The sequence below is a fragment of the Camarhynchus parvulus genome, chromosome 1A (assembly GCF_901933205.1).
Source record: "Camarhynchus parvulus chromosome 1A, STF_HiC, whole genome shotgun sequence".
NCBI classification, from domain to species: domain Eukaryota; kingdom Metazoa; phylum Chordata; class Aves; order Passeriformes; family Thraupidae; genus Camarhynchus; species Camarhynchus parvulus.
This window is the reverse complement of record NC_044586.1, coordinates 4,769,881-4,796,173: the sequence shown is the minus strand read 5'-3', so window position 1 is coordinate 4,796,173 and position 26,293 is coordinate 4,769,881. Positions and strand designations below refer to the sequence as shown.

Below are 26,293 nucleotides of genomic sequence, written 5' to 3'. Positions count from 1 at the left end.
ATTTTGATATTCAGACTTGTAATTGAGGGCCTGTAAGAAAATAATGCTTTTTAGGGGAATTGCAATGAAAGGATGCAATGTTGGGAAATGCAAGAGAGGACCAAGAAAAAGGCCATCCCCTGATAAATTTCTCCCTCGACCCTGGCCAGTCTTTCCAAAACATGATTTTTCTGCTCTGCAAGAAACTCTGAAGGCACACACCTCTTACACAGGCAAAGAGAAGGTCTCTATTCTGCAGAAATCAGTCCAAAGGGGGACTGATGACTTCTGTGAGCACAGTGAAGTAGGAGGCAGGGAGCACAGTGCAAAACCTCTACTTTTTAGGCGTAGAGAGAGAATTTGAAGAGTACAAATCCCTGAGACACGAAGGACAGTAGCTGCCAATGAAAATTGCTTCACCAAAACCCAGCTTCCCATTTCCCAGGAATGTGCTCTATACCAAGGGGAACGCGCAGGAGAATGGTTTAGCTTGGAAGAAAACGAAAATAGGCTGCCTTGTTCTTAACTCTAATTTTCTCAAATTGGTAGGCTAATAATTTAAATAACAGTGATTGAGCAAAGTTCTGGCTTTCTAAATGCTAGGTTCACTTGGCAGCTGTTTTTTTTTTCTCAGCAAGCTAGTTCTAAGTGCTGGCAGGCAGTGCCTTAGAGTTGCTCAAATGTTCAGCTCAAGACCCTAATAACAGTATCTATATGGAAGGCTGGCAAGCAGGGTGGCCCTGGCATATTTTTATAGAGAAACGTGCTTTTTTTGATATGACTTGAAATTACCAAAGCCATAATGTTCTCCAGGGAGATGCACACATTATGCCTGTGTGCAGTTTGCATCTGTGTTTACACAATAAATCTGGATGTGCACAGATCACATGGCAGATCCAAAAGGCCTGTCAAGAAAAGGAAAATATCCCAACAGCAGCATTTAAAATAAAATGATAGTTCAATGTTACCTGTTTGGACTCACAATTACTAATTCTGCTTGCTCTGAAGGAAGTGGTAACACTCCTAATTACTTCAGTGGAAGCAGAATTTAACCCAGCCTGGGCCTTCCCAAGGTCCTCCTGTTAACTTCAGTGATTTATGACAACATCCCTGGATATTCTCTAACTCCAAGTGGGAGAATAGTGCAAGGACCATAAGTTGAAGTCACTAAGAGCGTGGTTTCTCAGTACATGTTTCTCTGCTGCCTTCACTGAGCACATTGTTTTGCTAAACAGCAAAGTTAATGTGGGTGGTGAAAACAAAAGAATGAATGGCCATGGGATGTTCAAGGCTGTAGAGGAACAAGCTTCATCTGCCCCCATGCTGCTTTTAGCAACCCCTGCATTCTGGTGGATGCTGCCAAGGTCACTGCCAAGGATATTTAACTGGCATCCCAAAAGGGTGTAAGTTGTTTTGTGCCCCGGGTGGGAGGCAGATACAGATTACACACTCTCTGAGAGTCTCTTCTGAGATGACAAAATCCCTCAATAGGCTTGAGAGAACCACAACTTGTACTGAACTTAAACTCAGCAGAGCTTCCCCTCCTGATTTCAATGGTGTCTTTCTTTCAAGATTGCCATACAAAATCTAATCAGTAAAGGGCATCTTTACCTCCTTTGTTATGGCAAGAACCCCTCCTCCCTTCCCCAGCTGAATGTGTCTATAAGTATAAATTCTAAGCCAAGACCAGAGTTTATACTTCCTCCCCCTCTAATTTCTGTCTGATTGATAGTCAGTTCCCTGATGTCATGGATGTCTGGTGAATAAAATAATCCAATATGCCATGTGCCCTTCCACTTTGCTCTGAATAAAGTTGTCACAGGCTGGAAACTTCCAGCCAATACACCATCCTGAGCGACTGGTGGGAGCCAGAAAACTCCAGTTTGACTTTCCAGTTCACACTTCTCAGCTGCAAGTCTGGCTACAGCTCAGTGTCATGGTGTCCCCCTCGGGTTACTTTAGACACCTAACTTAAATGAGATTCAGAGGACCAAACTTAGAAGCCTGTGTTCCTGGATGGGAATGAGAATTCCTCATGAAGGAACATTAGCACTTGTGGGGATGGGGTTTCTTCAAAGCAGCTACATTAGATCATCACCAAATCTAAGGTAGGTGGTACAAATACCCCCATCAGCTCACCCTCTTTAACTGTGCCAGGCTCGTTTAGTCACATTGGGTAAGAGAACTCTGTTTACACTGTCACTCAATCCAGCTCTGGAGCTGTGACACCCTCCTCAGAGCCAGCAGGTTTTCAATACCCCATCACACCCAGGCAGGGCAGAGCCTCCCTTGCAAAATATGTCTTTTCCCTCCCTCTGCCCAGTGATGTTGATAATTATTACCTCCATAAAGAAATTACCCTGTTCCAAGGAGTACAGCCTGGGCTTTGTAAGGAAAACTGAAGGGAAATGCAACTACACCTAGAGTAAAAATTAATAGGAAAAGGGATGTGGGATTGAGCTGAACAGAAGGACCAAGCTGAAGAGAGCAGTAATTCCTCCTGTTTTTTCAGTTCAGCTCTAAAGCATCTTATCCCTGAGGGATTCTGTTCTTCCTTCATGAAGGGAAAAGCAGTCAACTGTCCACTGCAGCTGGTCTAAGTACTGCAAAGCATTACAGAAAAGACCATTTTATTTTGTATTTTCTATTCAATTTTGCTAGAGAGACCTTTATATAACACAAGTATCCTCTGTCACTAGAAAAAGGGAAACCATATGATTGCAAAGAGTAGTTTTTGCAAACAGTCATTCTGCTTCTTTGCTAATTCTAAATGTTATGTACTCAGTGCACTTAAAGTGCATATTTTCCTCTCTTTCTTTAGTTAGGCCTTTCATAGTTATCTTGCTGTCTTTTTCACTCTCTTTTCTTTCCATTGGGGCTCAACTTCTCCTTTGGGGTCTGGGGGTAAATTGTCTGCCAACAATAGAAATACTGCCCCCTCCCCACTTATCCACTCTGAGCATAGCCAGGTGGGTTTGGCTCCCGAGCAGCTGCTGATGGCAAAGTGTGTTTGTGCTCCCTGCAGATGACTGCCTACGGGGCTTTCCTCCACAAGGGCTCCTTCTGCAGGAACTATTTCAACATCTTGGACCTGCTGGTGGTCAGCGTTTCTCTCATCTCCTTTGGGATCCAGTGAGTGAGCTACTTCCAGCTGGCTGGTTTTGAGGGGGTGGGGATTGTAGGGCTGGGCTGGGAGGGTTGGCTCAGGCTTGTTTTATCTGGGTAAGATTTTCCTCATGAGCCTGTTGGTGTTTTTCTTGGATGGTTCAAGGCCATTAAAATTCATCCTCAAGACAGGAGGTAGTAACTGGGAAATGTTACTTTGGTGACCTGGAGGGGGGAGTCTTTCAGAAAGAGCAAATGAGAACAAAAAATGGGTGTATGGGGAATCATGACACTTAGCTTTGTTCCAAGGCCTTTGTTTCACTGAATCAGTTCACGACAGTTCAGTGACTTATGGTTCCCTCCTAGACTTTTCATAACCTCTGGAAAATCAGGTGAATAATGTTTTCCTACTTCCTAAGATGCTTGAAGAGTCTTGTGAGACTCTTTGGAGTGGTAGTGGCTGTTCTGTCATGCTGTTTTCCTTTAGTTCACCTGTTAATTTGCTTAGTAATTTATAGATTTATGTGACTACATGTTGGGTAGGAAGTTCCCTTATTAGTTTCATATCTGGTAAGAAACAAGCTCCCAGTTGTTACCATCATAGGTTAGCAGCTCACATGAGTTGCACACTAAGTCAAGTAGGACAATTTGTAGGTTCCATTGGGCTTTAAGTCACAGTCTTGAGAATGACACAGTTCTTGTTTTGACCTGCTGTTTCTTTCTTACAGACCTAAGTCAGACTCTTGGTGTGTTAACATTAAAGCTGTTCCCAAAGTCAGTAGGAGAACATGATGTCATTGAGCACGAGGAAGATTCTCAGTCAGGGTTTTAGTCTTGGAAGGCGCAGAGAGCTCTGCTGCAGTAGTTGTGTTGAGTACTTAAAAGTGAGCACATAAGTCATCCTAATCAATTCAGTGGGAGCTTTCACATCCTTAAATTTATGTACACACTTAAATGATTTGTGGGTTCAGGGGCCAGACACACTGTAGGATCAAACTCCAGGTGGATAGTCTACCTTTTATACTGGAGTCTCCTGGACTTTTCACTCTTCTACAAATATTTCAGTGGAGTGCTTCTTTGAGCCTTATCTGAAAATGCCTTCGTAATGACTACATCTTGGCACAATTTCTATATCATAGATATCTACAGAATCTGTTTGCCTTGCTCTAAAAATACACCTTGCCCATGTTCCATTCCCCCTCCATTAATACAGCAGAGATTATGAAATCCAGAACAAGCAGTCAGACCTCTGAAGAAAACAGAGAAATTGGTTTCCTTGCCCCTGAAGTGCCATGGCAAAGAGTTGAATAAATCCCTTATGCAGTCTCAGGCTGTGCAGAATTTCAAAGGTCTGTCCTTGCTGCACACTCCCCACATTGCTGTGTCTCTCAAACCTTCCAATACTTTCTTCCAGGTCCAGTGCCATTAATGTGGTGAAGATCCTGCGTGTTCTGCGGGTCCTCAGGCCACTGAGGGCCATCAACAGAGCCAAAGGACTAAAGGTTAGAAAAGTCCCAGTGCATTCTATGAACTATAAATTCAGTTTTTTCAGGCTACAAGGGCTTTTGCAGTGGTTCAAGTAATGTTTCAGCAGAATCACAGTATGGTTGAGGTTGGAAGGGACCTGCTCAAGCAGGGCCACTGAGAGCAGGTTGCCCAGGCTTTAGAGTACCTCCAAGGAGAGAAACTGCACAACCTCTCTGGATGATCTGTTCCAATCCTCAGTCACCCTCACAGCAGAAGTGTTTCTCATTGTTCAGATAAACCTACTGTTTCAATTTGTGCCTGTTGTCCTGTCAGTGGGAAGCACTGGAAAGAGCCTGGCTCTGCCTCCTCTGCGTCCTTCCTTCAGCCATTGACCAGATTACATTGACCAGATTCCCCTGAGCCTCCTCTCAGATTAACAGACCCAGCTCTCTCAGCCTTTTCTCACTCCAATCCCTTAAGTCATCTTTGTGGCTCTTTGCTGGACTGGACTTCCTCCAGAATGTCCACAGCTCTCTTGTACTGAGGAGTCAGAATTAGACCCAGTACAACAGGCACAGTCTCACCAGTGCTGAGTAAAGGGGAGGAATCACTTCCTTCACCTTGTTAAAATCTTGCCTAATGCAGCCCAGGAGAACACTTGCCATCTTTGTAGTGAAGGCTCATATTCAACTTTGTGTCCACCAGCTCCTTTTCTGACAAGCTGCTTTTCAGCTGAATGGCCCCACCAGCCCAGAGGTGAAATTATGTGGTTTTCTAGGGTTACAGATGGACCCACAACCCTAAGCACAACCTTTCTGTATTAGATAAACTTCTTTCTATGTGCTGGTGGGTGCCCAACTATGTGGGAAGTTTCAGAGAGCTGAGTTCTGGTATTTTCCTACCCCCTTCTGCCTGCTTCTGAAAACACAGCAAGGAATGAAATAAGTTGGTCCCCTTTCCTCAGATGTTACTTGGGTAATGGGTACTGCTTAAATAATTTTTTCGTGTCATTTTTATTCTTGGGCTTCTTCCTTGGCCAGAGCAGTTGAGAACAATCCCACAAGTGACTTTTGTTGCTCTCTCCCTTTTGCAGCACGTGGTCCAGTGCGTGTTTGTCGCTATCCGAACCATCGGGAACATTGTGATTGTCACCACTTTGCTGCAGTTCATGTTTGCCTGCATTGGAGTTCAGCTGTTTAAGGTAAAACCGTTGGACCCATTCCTTCATCCATTACATTGGGCTGTATTCAGGGATGGGGAGAAAAACAGCATAAAAAGCCTGAGGAAGGGAAAATGGGGTCTATTGTGTGTAACAGGCAAGACATTTGGGGCACTGTCAGTGTTACCTGGGCTTCTGCTGCCAGTAGTTCTCCAAAACTGAGCCAGGCATATGCAGAACTCTGGCCCATCATCTGTGATCAGAGGAGATGATCAGTAATGTTGTTCTTCCCTAAACACCTTTACTTTGTCATGACGGCCCCGGGAAGGTGAAGGGAGCTGCTCAACAGGATTGGTCCCTGCGGCTCTCTGCCTCCCATCTTGCAGAGGAAGGGGCACACCAGATGACCATGGGGGGTTGTTCATTCCCTTCTTTATGTCTGCTTTTATCTTCCTTTGCCTTTCACCACCCTCCTGACAAATGCTGAGGACATACACATTTGTGGTATCTGTGAGGTGGCCTGGATGGAGGAGGAATTGAGAATCTGTCTCCATGTTCTTAGAAGGCTAATTTATTACAGAAGAACAGAACAGAACAGAACAGAACAGAATAGAATAGAATAGAATAGAATAGAATAGAATAGAATAGAATAGAATAGAATAGAATAGAATAGAATAGAATAATACTAAAGAATAGAGAAAGGATACAGCCAGAAGGCTACAAAGAGTGACAATCAAAACTCGTGACTCTCTCTTCCAGAGTCCCGACACAGCCTGACCATGATTGGTCATTAAGTTAAAACAATTCACATGAAACCAATCAAACAATGATCAGCTGGTAAACAATGTCCAAACCACATTCCAAAGCAGCAAAACAGAGGAGAAGCAATCAGATAATTATTGTTTTCATTTTTCTCTGAGGCTTTTCAGCTTCACAGGAGAAGAAATCCTGGTGAAGGGATTTTTCCAGAAAGTATGACGGTGACATGCATAAAAGTACCATACAAGCAGAAGCTTCATTCCTCTTTCTTCCTTTCCTAGGGCAAGCTGTACAGCTGCACTGACAGCTCCAAGCAGACAGAAGCAGAATGCAGGTGGGTCTGAGCTTTTCCAATCCCTGCCCCTGGCCGCCCGCAGCGCTGGCGGTGCAGGTGTGCCACGTTGTGTGTGCCCTCTCCCCCCACAGAGGGTACTACATCACCTACAAGGATGGGGAGGTCAGCCAGCCCATGATACAGCCCCGCAGCTGGGAGAACAGCAAGTTTGACTTCGACAACGTCCTGACTGCCATGATGGCCCTCTTCACCGTCTCCACCTTCGAGGGCTGGCCAGAGTGAGTGTTTCTGGGACCAGTGCAACACTAGCAATGCCCTCATTCATTTCAAATGAGAAAATTCAAGGCAGAGCATAATCTTTCCCTTTCTAAGTCCAGAGCTTTAAATATAGCAATAGTAGCGCTGCAGTATTATGTACTCTGTCAATTCCTCAGGGCCTGCAAGGATTTCTGTTACTGTACTTGTAAACAGTGTAAAGCACTGTCTCTAGTTCTTAAAAGATGATTTCCATTAGTAGCAGTGATACCGGTATTTGTTACCATTATTATGGGTATAAATGAATGTAAAATGCATATCAGGTCCTTTCCAGCATTGCCAGGTTTCAGTCTCCCCGTGGAGCCAGCAGGACAATATGAAACATTTCCTCTGCAGTACTGGCAGACATGGGGTGTCTGTCCAGGCCCTGCTGTCTGTGCCACTGGAGCTGGGGACTCCCCCAGAGTCACTCAGGGTGATGTGGACATGCAGGGGGCTGACCCTGACCTGTGTCACCAGGTGATACCAACAGCAGTGTTAACAACTGGGACTGTGTTGTTATCCCAACTCCTGGGATCCCCTTTTCTCATAAAACTCAGTTCCCAATAACTCTGTTGGGGCTTTCCTGTCTTTTGTTACCTGAAGAGCATGATTTTGTTCAGCTATGAAGACATTTCACCCCTGAACAGGTTCAAATATGGGATTAGTAAGAGCCAGGTCTTCTCCTTTGTAAGTTTTGCACTCAGATCAGTGCAAGTCTGCACATCTCTGAGTGAATTAATTTCAATACAAGTGGAAGAAGATCACAAAGTTAAACTTTATAACACCACCTATTAGGCCTCAAGGCAGTTGCAGATTTTCTCTGCATTTGGCTCCTGTTTGCTTTCAGGTTGCTGTATAGGTCCATTGATTCCCACATGGAGGATGTGGGACCCATCTATAATCACAGGGTTGAGATCTCCATCTTCTTTATTATCTACATCATCATCATTGCTTTCTTCATGATGAACATCTTCGTTGGTTTCGTCATCGTCACATTTCAGGAACAAGGAGAACAAGAGTACAAGAACTGTGAGCTGGACAAAAACCAGGTAATTGACAATACCCTGCTGTCAACAAAGGTAGAAAATGCATTGAGAATAAGCTTTTAATAGATAAATGCATGCAGAGAGGAAAATGTTAAGCTTGCCAACAAGATAGAACTGTAAGCTGGATTTGCTGACATCTTTTAGGAGTCAGATAGAAAAGAAATCTTGCTGTAAGATTTGCTCAAGGTTCAACAATTACTCAAAAATGTTTGCTGTACCATTTGTTTCACTGAGATTAGATGAGCACAACAGCAGTGTCTGGCCAAAGTAAATGGCCAAAATAATTGCATGTAGAACTCTAACAGGTAGAATGTGCACATTCACATTGTGACGTAACAGAAATTCTTCTCCTAAGCTTTTTAATTTTAGAAAAAGTCTTGAGACATTGTATTTTTAATTACATTTGAAGGTAGCTGACCACCCTGATATTTTGGGTTTGAGTTTTAAATGTACCCTGCCTCTCCCACAGCGCCAGTGTGTAGAGTATGCCCTGAAAGCCCGGCCTCTGCGGAGATACATCCCTAAAAACCAGTACCAGTACAAAGTTTGGTATGTGGTCAACTCCACCTATTTTGAATACCTGATGTTCGTTCTGATCCTGCTGAACACCATCTGCCTGGCCATGCAAGTAAGTGAGCAAGCAGAAAACCTCCAGGTGATGAAGTAGTAGACTTTTTGTTGGGGGAAATGCACAAATGGCTGAGGTTGAGACCTACTTTCAGCTTCATGCCATGTATTGAGGGAGAGGGACGAGCACATTAAAAAAAAAAACATTTTATCGTGTTCACTTCTGATGACATGTAGTTGAAATAAGGAATCTAATTCTCACCCTCTTCCTGCTAATATCTGACACTTTCAACAATTCTGTTTTAACTCCTTAAAAACAAACAAATTTCTTGTTTCTAAACAGAGTTCTGCAAGTACTAGAGCTTTTCAAGAAAAATGTTGAAAATATCTCAACACTGTATTTTTCTCAGCCTTGCATTCAGCTGCAGCTGAATTGTTTTATCTGAAACTGCTTTGAATAAATCGCCCTGTGCCAATGCAGATAATGAAAATCCATCCCAGTTCTTTGAAGTTTATTAAAGTTGAGCAACTACAAATGGGCTCTTGTAGCATGAACGGGAAGGTGACCTTAGAATAAGGCAGTGCCATGAGTTCAAGTATCGTGATCTGGAAATGGGGGTATGAGGTGGCAACACTTGCAGAAGACACTGCTTGAATTAATCAATAGAAGATAGAGAGTAACTTCATAAGATCTTAATAAAGTTAAGTGAATGGGCAGCATGATTGCAAATTTAATTCAGAATTGACAAATGCAAGATAGTGCATATTGGGGAAATATGATTTGAGCTGCTCATGTACTTTGCAGAATCCTGAATTTAGTGTAATTACTTGGGGAATGGCTTTGTATCATTATGGACAGCTCAGTGAAACCCCTGCTTGCTGTACAGTCACAACCAAACAAAAAAATAATCCAAGTGTGAGGGAAGGCTGAGAAAAATCACAATTGAAGATTGTAATTATTGTGCAAATTTATAATGAGCCCTGAATTGGAATTATAAGTATGATTTTGGTAGCCACTCCTCAAAAAGATTCTTCCAAAAAGAGGAGATAAGAGCCAGGTGGCAAAAATGGATAGAGGCATGGGAGTGCTTATGCATTAAGGGAAATGGGAATTCCTAATTGAAAAAATGAAACATGCTGGGGTCTTCCCTAGAGAACCTTGGCATGAAGGGAGACTGGGAGGGGCCCTGTGTATTCCTGACTGCTGGCACATCCTATCCTCACACTCCTGCTGGGATGCTATTTTTCAGCACTATGGTCAGAGCTGCATGTTCAAGGAAGCCATGAACATCCTCAACATGCTCTTCACTGGGCTCTTCACTGTGGAGATGGTCCTGAAGTTAATTGCCTTCAAACCCAAGGTAGGTGCACGAGGAGTAGATTTCCCTGGCCTCTGTGTGTGTGTGCATGTGTGCGGGGCAGCTGTGAGGAGAAGGAGGAGGTGAACCTTTCTCATCTATTACCCCACCAAGAACTGAGCTGGACAGTTGCTCTCTGGATTGGAGTCTCACTTATATTTAATAACATTTTCACTGGAGAGTAGACACACTTAAAAAAAAAACCAAAAAAAGTGAAAAAAAGGCAACACCTGCTAATAGAGATGGTTCCTAGTTTTTATTAAGTCATCACAGTGACACTCTGCTAAGGCTGTAACATGTCTTCCATTCTGAATGTTATTCCAATGCTCTCTCTCTGACTTTCCTTATATAATTTAAAAATAGCATCTCATGATTAGTCTCCTGACCCAAGTGAAGTTAATCAAGCATGACTCATTTTGAGTTATGAGCTTTGGAAAAAAATGTTTCTTCTGGGAGGGCTACATCTCAGTGATGGTTTGGATTGCTCTGGTTTTGAATTTAAGACTTCATTGATAATATTCAGTACCCCAGCAGGTCCTGTCTGAAAGTATTGTCCTGTGCATTGGGCCGTGATATTGTGCTAGTTTAGCTGCACTGTGGGATATGATTAGAACCTCCAAGCTCTTCTAGTTACGTTCTCACAGCTGCTGCAGGACAAGGACAGAGATCCTGACCTCACAGAATTACCCAAGACTTTCTTCTGTGGGGTTTAAATTCAGTGATGCGTCATAAAAAGTTGAATCCAGATACCCAAATATAGGTCCCTCATGTCATTTCACATCTTCACTGGTGCCTTGACACATGGAGTTGTGTCTTGAAGGCTGCTTTGAAACACTGTGGAGATGGTCAAGATGCTCTCTGAAGCATCAGTTATGAACTGGTAAAAATGAGAACATTTATGTCTGGCAGTCATGCTTGTCCTTCCTGTTAAAGTTAGGGGATGAGTGAATTTAGCTCCTCCCAGGTGTAATCTAACATCTTCCTCATCCTCACTTCAGAAACTTTGCTCTCCATTTCTACTGAATTTGGCCTTATTTTTTTTCTTTTCATCTCCATGTTGACTTTATTCCCACCCAGCTTCTCTCTTTCTTCCACACTTTCTAGGACTTCTTCTTGCAATAGTCTTGTAATTTTATTTTTCACCCAAGCCCCATATCACTTTCCTATCTTAGATGTAGTTCTCTTGGAAGTTAGGAGCATCTTGGCAGTCCTGCTGAAGACTGGGTTTTGGAGTTTTTTTGTGAGATCTGATACACTTTCTTGGGACATTTAGAAGCATCATTATCTGTTTCAGCAGAGATTTTAATTTTCAGGAGAGATCTACCTTTGATTTTTGAGACTTCATCATGTCTGTTAGCGAGCAAACTTTCTGTCACTTCATAAAAGTTTTATCTGCACACCATGTACCCAGAAGTGCATCTCACAGGCTTTATAATGTTCTTCTGATTTTGCAGTTCTGCTTCACTGGAGATTTATAACTTTCAAGAAGATAAGAATCTCAGCAGAATTTGGTTTAGAACATTTAAGGGAGAAGTTCAACCAGGTCAAATACTGAGTTCTGTACATATACAAGGAAGGCTTTACCTGACATGGTTGTTTCCACCAGTAAGGAAATGGCATTGATGATAGCGGAAGTCCTTTCTACTTCCTGTGGTTTACTTTCCTCTGTTCTATCTCCTTTTCGAGTTTTGCTGCACAAAAAATACTAAAAAAAAATCAACTGAGGGTAAGCAAGTATCGCTGGATGACTAAACATTGAAACAGATTTCCTTAAGTAATTGTGGAATCTTTATAGTTGGAGGATGTAGAATTAAGTTGGGGGAATCTTTAAATCAAGACAGTTTAGGAATCAATGATCTGTCTTGAGACAGGCAAATGGAATAGACCACAGGGCCCCTCTCAGCCAAATTTTCCATGATTCTGTAATTTCCAAACTAAATCCCTAGCTACTACACTATAGAAAAAGTGACAGTAAAAAAGAAATTTTCCTTATCACGAGAATAGTAGAGTCTTAATGAAGTCTTTCAGACAACAACCTCAAGTAAAAGAATAGCCAGCACGAACAATAAATGTTTCAAATCCTGGTCTGGCCTGTAGGCCAAAGATGGTACTAACTCATACCTCTATTTTAATTAAATACCGTAATGAAAGAAACCCCAGCTTTTCAAAAATTGAAGCAAAGGATTACAGGGAAGAAAAACAGGACTGACATTGTGAAAACAGCTAACACAGCAAAAAGACTTTCCTCCTGCAGCATATTCACATTGAATTATGTTAAGGACCAGATCAGTGACTCAGGTTTGGAAACACCTAATTCCTTGTGTAACTTAACATTGTTATGTACAAGGATTTGGCTGCAGCCTTCATTCCCTGCTCTCCAAAGAAGGCAACCCCTTCTCCCACATGACCACTGGGACTGATGGGGACCAGCACTGGGGAGCACTGGCTGCTTCTCTTCAGGTTGCATACCAGTACTGAAGATGAACTTGGCTAGAATATTTTCTGAAGTGGGAGTTTCCAGCATGGAGAAAGTAGTTACCTCCATCTTCTGCTTGGCTAGACCTTGTGGCCAAACTGCATTTGCAGATGGAAGTTGTCCCCAGGAACACCAGCTGGGAAAGCCCAAAAGCATTTCTTTGTCACCTGGGAGAACATCATTACCTATGCCCTCTAACCAACCAAGTGCCCCCAACAAAGAAATGAGATGCTGAGTGTTATTAATGTTTCCCAGATGGAAAATGGCAAGATGAAATGCTCATCTCGGCTGCAGACAGATTTGTCTGTCATTTCCTGAGCAGTAAAACACAAACCAGCCTTTGTTTAAGCTGCTTTGTCTCATTTTGAATTTGTGCCCAAACATCACTCTTTTCTGTGAGAAGAATACCCTAAAATAAAAGAGCTGTAAGCTTTATGACTGACAACAAGAAAGGAGGAAACTTGGTTAGCTGAAGGTGTTGTGTTCTAATGACAAGCCCCAGGAGAGTGTGGCAGAACAGAACGGAGCACAGAATTGAAGCTGGCAACATTCAATCTGTTTTCTCCTTTTTTTGGGTGCTTAACCCAGTCGTGGATGCTGCAGCTTAACCTTCAACTGCAGCAAGACAAGCAGGAACTGAGCTGTGGCTCTGAAGCAGCCACCACAGAGCTCTCCCTTGCACAGCCCCTTCCTAAAGGATCTTGGAATGAAGGGTCTGCAGCAGCAGCAACAGAGAGATGAGTTTTTCTCCATCTGCACAAGGTGGAACCAGCTGCTGTTTATTCATACCTTCACCAGGGAGGGCTGGAAAAGGAACTAGGACAGATCCCTGAGGTACTGGGAGCTGCTATTGTGCTACCTTCTCACAGAAGCCACTCCAGGGATGTGCCCATGTGGAACAGCTTTAGGGGAAGCCCAATCTGCAGAGTTCCTGCTGCTGCCCATGGTGTGGCATCCACGATTACAGACACACAGATTCAGCTGGAAATGGGCTGGGAAATCATCAAGATCCTTCAAGATCATCAAGTCCAGCTGTTAACCTACCATTGCCATGGTCCACTAAATACAATGCCCACCAGTGCTACTGTGAATTACCTGCTTAACAACAGAAAAGGTGGCAGCCTGACTGAATAGGGTTGTTTTGGTTTTTTTTACTGTATCCCTTTTTTTATTTCTTTATTTCTTGTGGTGGAAGCAAGGCTTTGGTTATTGAAAGGCCAGCTGCAGGAAAAAGGAGCCAAGTTCAAGTCAGGGTTTGTCTCCTAACACTTACAGAAAATATGTGAAGGGAGTAGGAAGACAAGGGCTTTCCTAGCTAAACATACTGTTACTCCTGAGATTTCTTGCTCTGGTCAGCAAGTCCCTTTGAAACTTGTCCTTTTAGCTGGCCATCCTCTGTGAGCTGTGGTCTGCCTGGTCTCCTGGAGGCTGTAGAGAAGAAGGAGCAGCTGCTGCTGTGGCACAGTCAGTGCATGCCAGGCTGGGACAAGGCTTCTGAGCCCTGTGGGTTTGTGACACTCCTTTGGTGCAGAGGGTCACTTTCCCCATTTTTTTGCAGGATTAATCTAAGCACTGTGTCAGACACAGCTCATCCATGTCTGCAGTTGTGTCAGGAGGCTGTGCTAACAGTGAACTCGAGCAATTTGGGGTGATTAGGGCTGCTGATAAAGAAAACATCCACTCCATGCCCTGCATCTCCTTACAGAGTATTAATGTGCTGCTCTGAAGCAAAGCTCTCAAATGGACCTCAGTGCTTGTTTTGGCTGATGCTCATAAACTGATTCAAGACTAGTTACTTCAAAGAGACAGACAGTCTAAAAGTAATGCTGTTGAGCCAAGGCCTTTTGCTGCTTTGTTTTTCTAATTTTATAAATTCTCCGGCCAGTCTGCTGAGCTATTTTCCAATTCCTGCATGGAGAAACCTGCTGCTGCTGCTTCAGGCTTTTTCCAGAGAAAACTACTGAAGGGAATGAGGTGCTGTGCTGTCTGTGGTGCCACAGCTACCACCGTTCCAGCTTCTTAAAGAAGAAATCCCCACAAGAACCAGTCCAGGAAGGGCCAGCTGCTCTACAAAACCTGCCTGGGGTTTATCTTTTCAAGTTAAAAGACAGTGACTTAAAATTCCTATTCATATGAAGCTTCACCATCTGTCAATGTACATGCTAATGTGAGGATGGATATTCCTCCAGGAATTGCAGATCTTTCTAGCTCCCTGGAATGGGCTGTTTTCCTGGTGAGCCACATCTACTTTTTCTTTCAGGAAAACACTTCATCTGTCCCCTTATTAGCTAGGGCAGGACCACTAATCCAAGAGTTATGAATTTTCTCCTGCTGTGCTTGTCATCTAAAACTAGGGAAGACATATCCATGGAACTACTGCTATGCATGAAGTAAAGCATATGATCATATATTTTGTCACATCTGTGCCTGGGTGTGGAAAGGGAATCTTGGAGATTTCCTCTGTGGAATTATGACTATCAGAGAGACTGCAGATCACAAGTCTATTCCATTTACCAGACACTGTCAGCACCTTTCTTCCCTGGGTGTTTATGGATGTTACTTGCAAAGCAGCCTGTAACAAACGCCATCTGTCCTGCCTCAGAGAGTTCCTCCAGTCCCCCGTTTATCACTGCTACTTTACTCTGCATTCCTGCCATTCTTACATGTCATTTCTGTGCAGCAGTTTGGACTTCAGGGGGCTGTTTCAAGCAAGCTTCACACTCAGCACAAGGCACACAGTCCCATGTCATCCCAGGAGGAGCTGTGACCCTCTGTGCTGTGGAAGCCACAAGTGCCACCCATGGTTATTTCTCAGCCCCCATGCACTGATGGATCTACGTGTCCTCAGTGTTTCTTTCTCCCCTGATGCATTTGCACCTCTTTATTCCTCTTTAAGCTCCTCTCAGTCAGCGTTTATCATGCATTTGATGTACTGATATTTCTTCTAAAACCTGCAAAATGACTCATCTGTTTTTGTTCGCTTTTTACCAGTACATTTCTCATGCTTTTATGCCTATAAACAGATCTTTGAGCAGTCTCTCCTAAAGTCACACTGGCTGCTTCATACTACTCACACTCTTCTTTCTCTCCAAAACCATAATCTGTTATTCCTTGGTCAGGATAGAGGCTTCAACATTTTCACAAACAGCTGAAATTTATATTCATAGAAACAATGCTGTTTAATTTTGGAAATCTAATGCTTTTTGTACTTCTTCATTCTAGTACATGTAGAAATACCTGTATAGCTTAGGATGGTGCCCTGGCATCATTCATCACAGTGTTTTATTTCTCCAGCTTATACAGAGAAAGGGAAGCAAAGACATTCTGCATAGATAAAAAACACCAGGAAAACTGGTTACAACTGAGTGGTCTTTTGCTCAGAGCTGAATAACACTTCAGCTCCATCCAACAGGAATCATATTTAGTTTAAAATCACGGGCTCTGGGATGCAGTATGATGGCATAAATTAGTGGTTTAAGCTGTGTAAACGTGAGCCCGTGGTGCAGGCAGCTGCCTCCCTCCATGGACTGTGGCCACACGATGCTGTGTGGCCAAAAGGGATGGTTGTCAAGTGGCTCTTACTTTGCAGACTTCCTTTGCTGGTTTTGGCAGGTCCTTAACCTTGGTAGCCACCTAATTGTTTCCTCAGCTTCAGTATCATCTTTTCTGTTTTGTGGAGTATTTGATGATTGAGTCATGTACCCCCTGCAAGAGGAAGGTCAGCCTCCAACCACCACCCTGGCTTTGGGGGAAAGAAATGCTTTAAAAGGCAAAAGAAAGCTCAAGAAAGCCAATTGTGTGTCAAAACCTGTGGGTGGGGAATAATGTACATCATTTAACAAAGAGTGAGCTCTGCTTGATGGTGGGTAAGGAGTAGTGAGGTTGGAGAGAGCTAGGAATGATCAGATAAGACAGTTTGTTAGCTGAAGAAAAGGAAAGAACAAAACCAACAAGAACCAACAGGTCTGAGAGGAAAAGAGAGAAAACCCAATTCCATGGAGTAAGAAAAGCCATACAGATAATGAAGAGTGGGAAGAGAGAAAAAATCCTCAAAGGCAGAAAGAAAAAGATAAATTGAAGACCTTGAAATAGTAAAGTATCAATAAGATGGAGGAAGAAGTGATTGGACAAAAAGTGATGCAAGGAAAACAAAAACACAAACAGGACTGAAAGAAAAAGTAAACATGGGAAAGGATTTTTAGAAAATTGAAAACTGAATTAAAACCCATACCTTTTAAGCTAATGAGCATCTTTATGTGGTTCTAAAGTTCCCTGGCAGGCATCCCAGGTCTCCATGTTCAAGCACATTAGAACCTCAGCCACAGAGCCCCCCTGTGCACTGTCTCACCAGAATAAGTTGCAGTAGAAATTGGGTACAGTATGTTTCCCTGCTTCTGTGGCTTAAACTCAGCCCTGTTTCAAAATGCATCATCAGGTTACCTCAGAAAGTCTTTCCTTTTCACCCCAAATTTTGTTGTGGTGAAGTCTGAATGTCTTGTATGTTCCTCTGGGTTTTCTATACCACCAGTAGCCCAGCTGGAATTAATCTCAGCTGCTCCAGTGAGCCCAGCAGCTGCCATACACCCAGAAATCCCTGAGGTCTTTGTCATGCCCAGATAAAGATACCAGCGACTGCATTTCATGTGAAGTCAGCCTGAGACTCTCAAGGAGTTGCTGAATCAGCCTCAAGGGCTTTGGAAATAAACTAGAAAAAGGAGGAAAAAAAAATATCTTCTCCCTTCATTAATCACTCCTCTGCTTTCTCTTTCCTGTGATTACCTGTCTGCCAGGATTCCCATGCGTTTTGCACAGGATACACATCATGCAGAGACTTGAGCATATTGTCTTTCAAGTCCACAGGTCTGGAAGGAAGAAGGAGCCTCTTTTCTAAGCCTTTCTGAAAAAGTAAATACTAAAAGTACTGTGTGTCAGAGCAGCATGTTTAGGGGACTTTGGTGGGAAGAAATACTTGGAATAATTATTCTGGACATGGTTGACTAGGTCATCCCAGTCCTTTATGCACATCAGTGGGTTGGCACAATCAGCTGGTAGACTTGCTCCTGGGAGCTGCTTGCTTGACAGAATTCTATCTGCCCATATGTCCAGGAAAAGGGAGGAAAAGAGAGGCTAAGGAAGAAAGTGAGCCTCTTGCAGCCCAGTCTGTGCCACAGCATTCTCCCAGCAGTTCAGCACTGGGGCTTTCTCACAGACCCCTCTAGCCAAGAGCCAAAGCCTGGATTTGTTATTCCAGGTACTTAATTGAAACTACTCAGGAGAGAGTGCTGCCAACATGTTACAAGGCAGTGAAATTTGAAAAAAAAGGAACTACAGGAGCATTACTCCTAGTGCTTCAGACTGCTGGCCCATCAAGTAGGGCCTTGAATAATAAATCTTGCAGTTAATACAGAGAAAGGAAATTTGCAACAGAATGCTCAGGGATGAGGTTGATTTAGCTGCAGTTTCTACAAACGAGGAGTTAGCTAGCAGATAGCTGCCTTCTCTATCATGTGAAAGCGCAGGGAATCCTCTTTGGTGGCTTCTAGATTTCACTGAGCTCCTCACCAGTTCCTGAGTGTGTGTGGGAGAGGAAATCTGGCCCTTCCAAACACTTTAAAGGAGAAGAAAGTAGTGCCAGACTAAAGTTGTTCTATTGTGCATATGCTTATATTCTGAGATGGCATAGGCGTGACTGAGCCCAAACAAGTCATGCAGTGTGAAAAACACTTGGTAGGTGAATGTAACAGAAGAAGAGATGGATGATGAGAAATTAAACTATCACCCTAAATCCTAGCTCATAACTCTGCTTGAATCTGGGTCAGGAAGCATCAAAGCCTTCCTTGTCAGCACTGGTTGACATCCTGTATAAAATGGCTCTTTCCCATTTTGTTGCAGAAAATAAATATATCTGGCACAAAGATATGAGCAGAGTGCACCTGATTTGGTTTCTTTGTTGTTGCCCCTAAGAAAGAGGCCAACAACAAAATAGTATCCAGAACAAACTTCCCTCTTCAGGAAAAGAACTTGTCCTTTCATATTGTGGTGGAAAGAGTTGGTGAGGGACAAAAAGGCTGTTTGATCTGCTGCTGCCTGTGTTAGATCTGTTGTTTAAATGCAGGATGTTCTCCTTCCTGGAGGACAAGGCCAGCAATTTTCTGCAAATAGATCCTCTAATTACTATAGAGAACGTGTGAAATCTCTAACAAGGATCAGCCAGAGCTGTGCAATCCTCCAGCTTTCTGGAGGATCAGTGGAGAATTCAGTAGGCAGAAAAGGCTGTTAAAGGAGCTGTGTAAGAGCTTCAATGATAGAGGACCTTTTCCCTCACAGCAAACATACCCAGAGAATTTGCATATTGCTGCAACATTATGACAGATGTATTTTCAGTCTGGCACTTGGGGGTTTTAATGTCGTTATAAATGATCAAAAATAATTATATGACTGCACAATGCAACAGTGTGGGAAGCACTGTATTAGCTATTGCACTTAATTATTTAATACAGAAAATTATCCACATGATGTTAAAAGCCCAGTGGGATGGTGAACCAGGGCCTCACTCACAGCAGCAAGAGGCTGGAAAGGGAACAGTGCCAGGGAAAAGCAACAGACAAAAAATCCCAGCCCTCTGTCACTTCCTGTGAGGTTGTTTTAAAGGGTCCAAAGCTCTCAGAGATGTGAATCTTCATGGAAGAATGGTACCAGATAATAGGCTGTGATGCAGCACCTGTTGAGAAGCATTTTTCATGTTAGAAAGTGATGTTTCCACTGGCAAATGGAAACCTGGCTGACATCTAAAAGAGGTGATCTCCCTTCTCTCATGCATCTGGCTTTTGGAGACCTTGGAAACTTTAGTTTTCTTTGTTTCTGCTTCCCCAAGAGTCAAATGAGAGTAATCATCCTCTTTTGGCAAGTTATGATTGATGGATTACATAAAAACAAGTATTATTTTACTACCTACTCTAATCCATATAAAATTAAGCCTTTTATGAAAATGAAATAACTTAAGAGAAACGATCTAAAAACCTACAGCTCATACCTACTGTGCTGTTTCTGGAACATTGTGCCTTTCTGCCACTCAGCAGCCACATCAGGGCAGTCTGCAGCCTCTTCCCCTGCTTCATACAGAGACAGGGAAACTGTTCCAAGTCCAGCCCCAAATTCAGAATGCTTCTTCACCCACTGCTTGCCCCTGTCTCATCTCCCCACAACTTGCAGTGGCTCTTCACTCTGAGAGATGTGGCACTTCTGTTCTTGTAGCCTGAGTTTTCCTTCTTTTGAATCATTCTTGCCTGGGCTGGGATGTCAGTCCTGCTTTAGCAGACAGACTGTCTTAAACAATAAAACCCATCCTTTAGCTCTTCTCATAGGACTGTTTCATATTGCTGGGTTGGTTTATTGCCTTCAGGAGTTATTTACTGGCCCTCATCAGGACATGCTGCTTCAAGACCTTCCAAAGTCTTTGAGCACATGCAGCTTCTTCCAAATGGAATTTGACAGCAAAGTTCTCATGGAATGCCCTTTGTGATAAAAGATCTGTTCAGCCATCACATTCATTTTTCAGTCTTTCTGGTAAAACTGGTGCTGATTTTGTTTCTCTTTGCTGAGAACAAGTCTGGTTTCTGGCTGCAGGGCAGTAATTGTTAACTGACTGCTGTGAGCTTAGTGCTCATGAGAAAAAGGGCCTGACTCCTCATGGGGTATTGCTGTGTCACAAAATACCTGTGGGAAGGTCAAGAATGTTTATCTGATTTTCTAGGTGGACAGTAAAATTTATAAGAGAGCTTCCAGCTATTCTGCCACCATTTTCATGCATTTATATCAGGAGGCCTTAGTCATTATTGTTCAGAGGCATTACTCACCCTTCTTTCAAAGGCACTTAAGAGCAATCCAGGCCAAAAATTACATCAGGATCAGCTAGTTGAATCATCTAGTTTCAGCATGCTTTACTGGTAATAGTTTCCTCAGGCCTTCTCAACATATTGCCTAGAAATATTCTCTTTGCTGTGTCTAAGAGATGCTTTCATAATAAATGCTCCCATCTTGCCTTTGTCGTGCTTCTTTCTCAGTCTTTGGAGGACCTGGGACCAGAAATTGCACCTCAAGCCTCCCCCATGGCTGAGAGCCTGTGTATTTCAACCACTTTACAGTAAATGAAATAGAGGGAGATGTAAGATGACTGTGCCACCAAGTGCCAGCACCTTCAGCACCTGAAGGGGCCTGCAAGGAGGCTGGACAGGGTCTTTTTGCAAGGGCACATAGTGACAGGACAAGGGGGAATGACCTCAGACTGAAAGAGGGCTGGGTTAGATTAGAAAAAAATTCTTTGCTGTGAGAGTGGTGAGGCCCTGGCACAGGCTGCCCAGACAAGTTGTGGGTGTCACATCCCTGGAAGGGTTCAAGGCCAGGCAGGATTGGTGTTTGAGCAACCTGGGATAGTGGAATGTGTCCCTGACCACTGCAGGGGTTGGAGCTGGATGATCTTTAAGGTCCCTTCCTGCCCAAACCATCCCATGAGTCCATGTAGATGGGCATGGAGGCACTCACAGGGCTCTTTGGAAAATATAATTCTGGTGAAATGAACTGGATTGCAAAATCTGGAAATGGAGATTCTCCATTCACAGATATGATACAGTCTTTTCTAGTCATGTGTTCCAGACATTATCAATTATCATTAGGTGTGTAGAGCATAAAGAAGAGATTCTGTATTTCCAGCCTCCATAAATGTTAAGAGCTTTGTCAAATAGTGGCTTGGGAACTTGGGCTCAGGCAGTGGGGTTTTTTGGGTTTTTTTTCCTGTGATGGAGGTATTTGTTCCCCAGAAACACAAGTGAGACCTGTAATTTGCTTTAGGACCTACAGGATCTCAAACAATAATCAGAAGGTGTCCAAGTGGTCAGTAATAAGGGACCTCAGTTTTCTATCAGCAACCAGAAATAAACATCTGAGGTCTTTGTCCAAATCACAGAGCCATTCACATCCTCCAACTCTTTTGTTTCTTTCAAGAAGAGTGTTCAGGATGTCCAAGCAGCCCTCAGACCTCAAAGGACACCTGTCTGCTTTCACAGGTGCCCTCATTGTGAGAGAGAGCATGAAACAAGTGAGGGAGGATAAAGGGAAACATCAACATTTTTGTGTCTATCTTGGGCTATAAGTTGGTCTTGTTTTCTTATGGAATAAGCAAAGAGTCATGAGGCTCCTTCAGAGCTCACCAGAACAGTCTGGAGGGATGAAATGCTCCTCTTTTCTTTGCCTGTCTGTGGAAAGATTTGAAGGAGTAGAAGGGAGCCTTGTTTAATTCCCTGCAGCAGTGACTCATTACAGTGACTGGTAGGTGAACTGCAGGGACTCTGTCTCAGAATTAATCCATCAGTGGATGAGAGCTGATAGATAGTATGCAAATAGATGCTGTTTTCCTGCAGCCTGTCAGGAACTCCAGGCAGCTGCATCCTCCACTTGATTCCTTCTCTATTAACATTCTGCTAATTTCCCTGATTGCTGTTATGGCTAAATGGTATCTCAGCACAACAGAATTTGCATCTGACACACATCTCTGGTCCGTGTCAGGAGCTATTGTAGCTTTGTAAGATTGTTCAGGACACACATGGGTCCCCCAAATCTGCTGTGAGAGCATGTGCCAAGAGCTGTGGAACTGTGTAAATGTCCTTTGACTCAATCCTGTCCCTTTTGAAAAAGTACTTTCAGGGAAAGCCTCTTTTAATGAAGTCTGAGAACTGACTCTCACAGCTCTAGAAAGCCTGCAGCATTTTCAAAAACGAGTCCTTGTATTAACTAAATATCAGCCAGACTAGCAGTTCATCTCATTTTGCAAATCCCCAGCAAAGTCTGCTTTGCCCTTTACAATCAGCAGGAAATTTTCACTACGAAATCCCACTGAGTATCAGGGTATCAGCCCCTTTCTCTCCTTCCTATGTACTCTCTTCAGCTGATTTAGACTTGATGCTTCCTTTTGTTGTTTTAGCATGCAGGATTATTTCAGAGAAGTGGTAGCAAGGTCATCCTGCAGTTTGCCCCCTTTTTAAGCTGTGCAGTTATCTCTGTGTCTTAGTTTCTCCTCCTTGATGCTTCATTCCTGTATTCATAAATACAAACCTGCATGCATGTCCTTCCCTTTTTTCCTTCTGCAGCATCACCTTCCACTGGGGACCATCCCACCTACATTCAGATCCCACCCAGTGAACAGCCTTGACCTTGCTGGCCTCTTCATCTTTAGAGAATTTTTTTCTCAGAAGGGTTTGTTAAATTTTGCCAGCTGCATCAGAAGAGGCAGAAATGAAAACCTGTGACTAAGCAGATAAAAAACTGCATGGAAACTAACACACAAGTGACCCTGCAGGTCCCACAGGGCTCAAAACCCAGCCAGTACCACAACTCAGCACCCTCCCCCTGAGGACTTCTGTGCTTCTGTGGAGATGCACAGCACTCCAGCTATCACATATTCTTGTTATGGGCTCCAGGTGACTCTGAGCTTCTGACAGACCCCCTTGGGCAATTTTCCCTCTTGTTATTATTGAGGCTTCTTAGATGTCTTATTTAGGATCTCATATTCACAAAAAGCAGAAGAAATGGTGTCCAGAGATGTCAATGCCTCTGTTAGGACCTAAATAAAGCCTAGTTTCTTTAACAGCTAATCTCAGCAGCTAGGAAACCTAAAAATGATTGGCATGCTCATTTTGAAATGTCTGCTCCTCTCACACAAATGAGATTCCATTCCAGTCAGCTACTGCATATTTATGCTCAGCCTTTCATGAATTTATTGATCATGTGGTGATACACTATCATTTGCTACCTTTGGGGGGGAAAAAAATGGGGAAAAAATGTGCTCTACTGGTGGGGCTATTTCATGCTTCCTGAATACTCAATCCAATCCTCCTGGTCTCTCTCTGTCCTCTTTTCTCCCCAAAAGCTTCATGGGTCTCCAAAGTCATCCCACAAGAGAGGGTGACTAGCATTCCACAGTAAACCCCTGAGGATGCCATTATGTGGCATGCAATAATAGCTAAATCAGGGTCAAGCCTGTCCCTTTATGGGTAAAATATGGTATTACACTCGAAATTCCTGTACTGCAAAAACAAACAGTGCCATCAATTCATTTCCAGTCAGACCTCCACCCTCTTGGGAAAAGTATGCAGAACTTTCTGGTGGGAAAAAATATTTTGGAAATATGACCTCTTTATTAGAGTGAAAGCTCTTCCCTCGTTCAGTTCATCTTTCATGAGCCACCCTGGTACACTCCAGTGGGGAATGTGGCTTGAAGAGGTGCTTTGAGGTCGCAAGAGGCAAGTCCTGGAGGGGTGTAGCTCACTCTCATTACACACTCATAACTGGTGACCAGGTTATGAGGTCTGATCCAAAGCAAAGTCCCAGGGGGCCATTTGTAGGTAAATGTCTCCAAGGAGGGTGGGTGGCTTTTCAGGGAAGGATTCCATCACCTTGCACCCCAATGAAGCGTCTGTGCTCTCTGTGTCCTTGAGCTCTCTTCCTGTGAATATCTTCCTGCTTTTCACCCTTCTGTTTGAAACACAGAGGGAGCAGGTGAGGAGGAAAGGAAGGTTTTAAAACCCATGTGTTTCACTAATCCAACATTGGCATTTTGGATGTGGGGTTGAGTAAAACTTCATTCATACCCATGGTTCCTCTCTATCACTCATCTGAGAGACACAGGAGGAAGAGAAGAGCTCTCTGTGGTCACCTTACAGCCACACAATAACAGACTGGGATAATGCTCTTTTTGGGATCCCAGAGCAGACCAGCCCATGACTTTCAAGCAAGGATCTTGCTGCTGAGACTCAGTAGAGCATCCCAGGAGAAAGAACTTGCAGTGTAAATTTGGAGCAACACTGTTGAAGTCAGCAGAGTGGCTTCAGATACACTGTGGTGTCTCAGAGGTCCAAAGCAGCTATTTTTGATGGCAATGAAAAAGGGACCTTTTCTTTCCAGGCCTGAATCCCTCCTGAGATGTGCCAGCTCTGTCAGTGCAGTGTCATTGCTTCCACTGAGGTTGTATTACTACTACTGGGAGCAACAAATCACTGAGTGGCTTTGGTGGTCATCTGAGGACAGGGTTTGATGCCACTTTGTCACCTGGGTTCTATATCAACAGCAAATGCTGTTTTACCAGAGCAATGATTATTGGGCTCTATGTAAGAAGCTGCTCAGAAAAAAAAGAAATTGTAAATTTGGTTACACCAAAAACATTCTTTGCAGTATGATGCCAATCATAGTAAAAAATACCAAATGTCTGTCACTAGAGATTTGAAAATCATTAAAAGTCATCAGCTAAACAACATGTTTTGGATCTTTACCCTTGCAGCTGCCCAAAATCTAACTCTTGGGTTTTTTTGAAGTTGTTTGGATTCCTGCTGAAATTCTTACGAATTCCTAAACTGTGCAATTTGAGAGGAAATAGAAGAGAACCATGCTATTGAACACTTGTATTCATTTGGCATGTGGGCAGTGCCATTGCCTTCTGCAGGACTGGGCCCATGGACAGGGGCAGGAGGATTGGGTCTGTTGTCTTCTACTCTCTGCTTTGATCCTTTGATCAAAGCAGGATCTCTGCTTTGATCCTGCAAGTGCACTGTCTGCCAAGGTCGCATCAGGCTGCAAAGGCACTTTGTGTAACTCTGTATGAGCTGTGTCTATCCTTTATTTATTCAAAATGCGTTTGCCTCTACAATTTAATCTGCTGTTCTCTCCCTCCCCTTCCTCTTGGTGAAGTCTAATTACAGTTTTATTCCAGGTCCATCTGGTTGTTAATGATGCTGGACATCACCGCTGAATCCATTCTAATATTTGTTGTGTATTTCTAGGCTGGACGCTGAATAATAATATTCTCTGAATTTGCTTTTGCTCCTGTTTGCTTCCTCCCTGTTGTAGCTAAGTGTGTAGTAATGTGTAGCCATGGGATGGTTGCTCCTTCCAGTGTAGATCTGCTAAGAGAGTTGCCTATTTCAGGCTGCAGAATGAAGGGGTTTTATTCTGGTTTTGAGGAGAAGATTTCAAAGTCCCCTCTACCAGCTCCCTTCACTGGCATGGAACCAGCTGGGCAGTGGCTTTTTCTGCTTCATATTTTCTTTTTTTTTTCCCCTGCCCAAAGTGTAATGTTGTTCATAAGTGTGAGTCTCAAAGTCTCATGGAGGCAGTGTTTCAGCAGATAGAAAGACACTTTTTGCCAGTGCCTGCGCCTCGTGATGGTTGAACCCACAGTAATCTGAGGTTCCCAAGCCTGACTTTGTACAGTGCCAGTACTGGAATACGGTTTTTTTCTTTCTTGTCTTTAATTTTTTTTTTCTTTTCTCCTTTTTGCTTTCTGCAACGCTGCCTGGGAACACAGGCTCACACTTTACCCATGACCTGACTCTTGGACTAAGAATAGCAGTCACAGTGCAGCTCGGGTTCAGTCTCACAGGAGACGAGCTGCAGCTGGGAACCAGGGAGGTCAGGTTAGCCCATGCTCACTAAACCAAACACATGAAAGGAGCATAGAGGATTTTGCACGTTTGCCTCCTTTGAAGACTGCAGAACAAGGGCAGGAGATTGGCACAGGTGCTCAGTGAGCCAGGATGAATTTTCTTTGCTCATGACATTCACTTGTAGAGGAAGTTTTCATGCAGAGGTTCATCCCCTAGGCTGAACAGGACCTTCTCCAAAATGGTCCTGTGTCCTTGCAGCCTATCCACTGAAAGATTATGCAGGATAAGGACAGTAAGCAGTGCTGATTAGCATCTCCTGATCTGTGCTTAGGACAGCGAGATGTTTGGGGCAGCC

General features: G+C 43.4%; 1 protein-coding gene across 1 annotated transcript in view; it reads left to right on the top strand.

Moving 5' to 3' along the window:
- CACNA1C (calcium voltage-gated channel subunit alpha1 C) overlaps positions 1 to 26,293 on the top strand; it is a 458,666-nt gene that overhangs the window by 373,685 nt on the left and 58,688 nt on the right. Inside the window, exons 23-30 of the mRNA XM_030959315.1 lie at positions 3,005 to 3,111; positions 4,499 to 4,586; positions 5,645 to 5,752; positions 6,751 to 6,803; positions 6,896 to 7,042; positions 7,909 to 8,110; positions 8,577 to 8,735; positions 9,925 to 10,035. Of these exons, the coding sequence (XP_030815175.1) occupies positions 3,005 to 3,111; positions 4,499 to 4,586; positions 5,645 to 5,752; positions 6,751 to 6,803; positions 6,896 to 7,042; positions 7,909 to 8,110; positions 8,577 to 8,735; positions 9,925 to 10,035 (975 nt within the window). The remainder of the gene's footprint in view (positions 1 to 3,004; positions 3,112 to 4,498; positions 4,587 to 5,644; positions 5,753 to 6,750; positions 6,804 to 6,895; positions 7,043 to 7,908; positions 8,111 to 8,576; positions 8,736 to 9,924; positions 10,036 to 26,293) is intronic.